The sequence below is a fragment of the Phoenix dactylifera genome, chromosome 1 (genome assembly GCF_009389715.1).
Source record: "Phoenix dactylifera cultivar Barhee BC4 chromosome 1, palm_55x_up_171113_PBpolish2nd_filt_p, whole genome shotgun sequence".
Lineage (NCBI taxonomy): Eukaryota > Viridiplantae > Streptophyta > Magnoliopsida > Arecales > Arecaceae > Phoenix > Phoenix dactylifera.
The window spans coordinates 36,506,154-36,510,936 of record NC_052392.1 but is presented as its reverse complement, the minus strand read 5'-3'; the positions used below and the strand labels follow the sequence as shown (position 1 = coordinate 36,510,936).

Sequence of the window (4,783 nt, the reverse complement as noted above, 5' to 3'; positions counted from 1 at the left end):
CATCCTAATCCCCCTTGCAAGCCCACTCTCCTTCAACTACTCTGGTGATGATTTGAACATTCCAAACATGATTTACCAGCGGGACGCCTTCTTCGACGACAGCATCGTCCAACTCACCAAGAACCAGGCCGACATCAACCTTAAGAGGAGCTCCGGAAGAATGGTATATCCTGAACCAGTGACTATCTATGACGAAGCTTCCGTCATCAACTTCACTTCATGTTTCTCCTTCTTTATCTATGGCTTCAAAAGAGAAGTCAGTGCTGACGGACTCGCCTTCTTCCTCTCGTCATACCCTTCGGCAATCCCCGATTTATCCTGCGGCGGAACTCTCGGTCTGTTTACCAGTCCTGATGGCAACAAAACGCTCCCGAGTACTGTCGTTGCTGTCGAGTTTGATACCTTCTTCAATCCTCAGTACAAGGATATAAGCGCCAACCATATCGGAATCGACGTCCACACGATATACTCAGTTGTTCAGCTGGACTTGAAAGCTAACATGAGAGAGAACACGACGTTCAACGCGTGTGTTAATTACAGAGCTACCACCAAAAATTTGAGTGTCTTCCTTAGTAATGCTTCAGATCCTACAAGGAATTGGAGCCTGTCTCATGTTGTTGACTTGAGGAAGGTTCTGCCTGCTAAGGTAGCCGTTGGCTTCACAGCTGCCACAGGTAACAAGACCGAACAACATAGCCTTGTATCTTGGAATTTCAGTTCCTCCGATTTGAGTTCTCAGGGTTATGGTTCTAGTCCAAGCCCTACTCCAAGAGCTAGACATCATTATATATTTTTGGAGTGGTTGGGTATTGGCGCCGTGGTCTTACTATGTGGGTTGGGCTTGATGTGGTTTATGAGGCAACATTCATGCAAGAAAGGTGATAGAGGGAAGAAAGAAGTAGATGTTAGTATTGATTCATTGATTAATGTTGCATTTGAGAGAGGGAGTAGGCCTAGGAGGTTTCCTTACAGGGTACTCGAGAGTGCTGCCAAAAATTTCATGGAGGAGGAGAAACTTGGTGGAGGAGGATTTGGGGAGGTATACAAAGGGGTACTGCATGATTCACAGCTTGAGGTGGCCATTAAAAGGATCTCCAGAGGTTCCAGACAAGGGAAGAAAGAGTACATATCGGAAGTAACGATCATAAGCCGGCTAAGGCACCGCAACCTTGTGCAACTCATAGGCTATTGTCATGAGAAAGGCGACTTGCTGCTTGTTTATGAGTACATGCCAAACAAAAGCCTCAATTACCATTTATACAAAAATACAAGACTGCTCGCATGGCCCGAGAGGTACAAGATAGCTCTGGGTTTAGCATCAGCGTTGCTATATCTTCATGAGGGGTGGGAGCAGTGCGTGATCCACAGAGATGTAAAGCCAAGCAATGTGATGCTAGACTCGGGATTCAATGCTAAACTTGGTGATTTTGGATTGGCAAAGCTCATGAACCATGACTCCAACCGAGAAACAACAGTTCTGGCCGGGACCATGGGATATATTGCACCAGAGTATGCTATTACAGGTAACAAAATCTATGCCACTATACTAGATTTTGCAAGGAATTCTAATTTACCCTTTGTCGAAAAGACATATATGCCACTCCAATTTATACACTCGCTACGTCAAAAGATTTATTTCCAAAATCACCTAAGAGTTCCATAAAAATAGGACCAGGATACAGTAATTTTACTGAATAAACAACGGAATTCTGTAAGATATTTAAATCATGGTTACTCTACACATACTTTTCTTTTTTGAGAAAAAACTCTTTGCCGCAACAATATATATATATGCATAGAGTTATGATGTTAAACTTAACCTGTCAGACCTATGATTTTTCTGATTGACTTGACCAAATCTAAAACAAGCTAAGTACTGATCCAAATTCTTAAGCCTCAATCAATCATTGTTTGTTCTTGGAGTCTGGTAGTCTGGGTTATTCCTGCAGAACCATGTCACACCTTAAATTGAAATCATCGAACTCTAGATTAACCAAAAAGAGAAATAACTAAGTTGAATGAGTAATACTATGTTACTTGTAAAACTTTGCTTGCATATGTCTATAAAATTTTAATATCATTGAAAAAGCTAGATCATTTTATTTTTAACAAAAATAAATTCGAGCAACTATAAGCATTGGTTTATTTTGACAACCTAAATTAATTATGTCGTAACATTCCACAGGAAAAGCTAGTAAAGAGGCTGATGTTTACAGCTTTGGAGTAGTTATATTAGAAATTGCATGCGGTAGAAAGCCATCTGAAGTGGAGAAGGATGATCAAGAGAATTTGGCGGAGTGGGTTTGGGAACTTTATGGGAATGGAAGATGTTTGGCTGCAGCAGACCGAAGGTTAGATATGAAATTCGATGAACAACAAATGGTGTACTTGATGGTAGTGGGACTATGGTGTGCTCACCCTGACAGAAATCAAAGGCCGACCATGAGGCAAGCAATCAATGTACTTAAATTTGATACTCCATTGCCAGCTTTGCCACCCAATATGCCCATTCCAATGTTTCATTCTCCTCCAAGAAATGTGCCTGCTCCTCCTCCAAATTCTGAAAGCTGCTCTATAGTTTGAAACACAACTCTGTTGGGCCCTTGAAGGAAGGTGAGTCATGTTAGAAAGGTTTAACAATGGTACCATGTTACCCATCATACCAGTGATTTATAATTCAACTATATAATTAGGTACTTTTTGTTTTTGATAGGTGTTTCATTATATGATCGGGTGTTGTATGTCTTTGCCATATAAGCTTGAAATATAATATATTTAAAATCTCCTGCATGGGCAACTGTAATGATAATTCTAGTCGAGAACATGTTGTACGTTATTTTGATATGCTTATCTTCAGGGTCATGTAATAAAATATTCAGTTTTCTTTGGTACCTTAATGTTTTATGAGCCATTTGTATATTTAGATTGGATGACTAAAATTAAACCACTAGCTGGTTGATACCTGATATAATACCTGAGATACTTGTCATAACCACCATTCTAGTACAATAAGTGAGAAAACTATTGATCTTTTGTTTGTAATGGGAGTTTCTCCCAAATTGGGGAATCTCCACAAGAATTCTTAGACCCTCCTCGACATCGAGCTGATCTTAGTGGGTCTATGCATCCATGTGATGAGCATGGGCAGCCTCAATGGAGATGAAGGGAAGGAACAGGCACAATGCCAATGAGGGACACAGATGAGCTAGGGGTAAAAGTCCTTCCTCATTCAACCTAATAAGCTTGTATAATCTAGTTTTAGGAATCAAACCAAGTAATTCCTATGGATTCCCAACAATTTACCAGTTCGTCCTCATTCACTCCTCTCCTGGACCACCCCCGGCCCTCATCTTGGACCATGGGAACTTTTCCCTCATCTTCCATCCAAATGGCCTCTTCCCCTTTCACATCGGCAACAAACTCTGTTGGACGTATGGTTCCGTAAATTGCAAATTATATTCAAAAAATAATAATTGCAAAATATAAAGTAATAATAATAACAATAATATATTATGAAAATCAAAAGAAAGAAAGTTTGTTTGGATCGAGGCCTGTGAAATTACTAATCTAAGAATGAAATATGCCTCTTTGTGCAAGTCTATGGCAAGATCATGCCTAAGGTACAACAGACAAGAGATGAAAATAGATCGGATATGGATCGGATATTGATATATCCATATTTGTATCAACGGATATAGATATTAAACAGATATAAAAATTAATAATCACATTTCTTCTAAATAAATACGGATACAAATCGGATATTAAACATATCCACATTTGTTATAAACGAATACGAATATGAATCAGATATTAAACATAACCATATTTTTTTATCCGAATATGAATATAAATCAGATACTTTTCGGATGTTAATCAAATTTGAACAAAATTCAGTGATGAATACTAGAAATGAAGACATGATCATAATAGAAAGGTTTAATTAAAAAAAATATAATTTTGATAAGCATTTATTAGTAATAAAAATAAACAATTTTATAAAGGATCTACCACTCAAAGTTGCTCATTACCGAAGTAGACAGAATCTATGCTGCCACTAAGGCATCTAACAACTGTCTCTGGTTTGCAATCGCCCGATAGGAACTAGAAAGTGGACGAAATCTTCGAAACTCTAGTTGTTTGAAGACGACGAATAGAAAATAGAGACAAAATAGATGAACAAGATGTTTAAGCCTTTGAGGCATGCAGGATAATTCGAAGGATTTTATCCGAATCGGATATCCGTATTTGGGTTACTATCTTAAATGGCGGTCATCTAATTGCTGAATTTCTTTTAGTTAAGAATTGGTTAATCATTTAATTGGTTATCTAATTCAACTTAACTTAAACTTTTTCTTTTTACTTACCCTTATTGTACGGATATCTGAATCTGGATCTAAATCTAAAAAAATTAGGTGTATCTGTATCTATATCTGTATCCGGAAGATTTTTGAGCTAATTATCCGAATCCGTATCCAAATTTGATTGGACCAAAGAAATAGTATTCGAAACCAACCCGAATCAATTATGGAAATTGATACAGCTGGATATAGTCCAACCTAGTTTTAGCCGTACAACAAGCCCAGCTCAGCCTAATTTTTCTATCACGAGCACGATCATGACATCTCAATTCCCCCAAAGAAGAGACTAAGAAAGGCTTAAAAACGACTTACAAAATAATGAAAGAAGAGTAGGAATTAAATAGAGGGCTATCTCTTGGGTTGTAGGCTATTGTGGTGTACTAAAGACCTAGGACTTGGAGTTATTTTATAGGCTCAATCCA

The 4,783-nt window shown here is 38.2% G+C and overlaps 1 protein-coding gene across 1 annotated transcript; it reads left to right on the top strand.

Annotated features, from left to right (window-relative positions):
* Positions 1–2,865, top strand: LOC103722631 (L-type lectin-domain containing receptor kinase IX.2-like). Its single transcript, XM_039117407.1, has 2 exons — positions 1–1,523; positions 2,186–2,865. Exons 1-2 carry the CDS (start codon positions 68–70, stop codon positions 2,581–2,583), a joined length of 1,854 nt encoding a protein of 617 aa, XP_038973335.1. The 5' UTR covers positions 1–67; the 3' UTR covers positions 2,584–2,865.
* The last annotated feature ends 1,918 nt before the right edge of the window (positions 2,866–4,783 follow it).

Bases quoted from the DNA above. Each gene is read 5' to 3' on its own strand.
- LOC103722631 (XM_039117407.1), top strand. From the start codon at position 68: ATGATTTACCAGCGGGACGCCTTCTTCGACGACAGCATCGTCCAACTC. The intron at 1,524-2,185 runs GTAACAAAATCT...AACATTCCACAG, and splicing joins ACCAGAGTATGCTATTACAG to GAAAAGCTAGTAAAGAGGCT.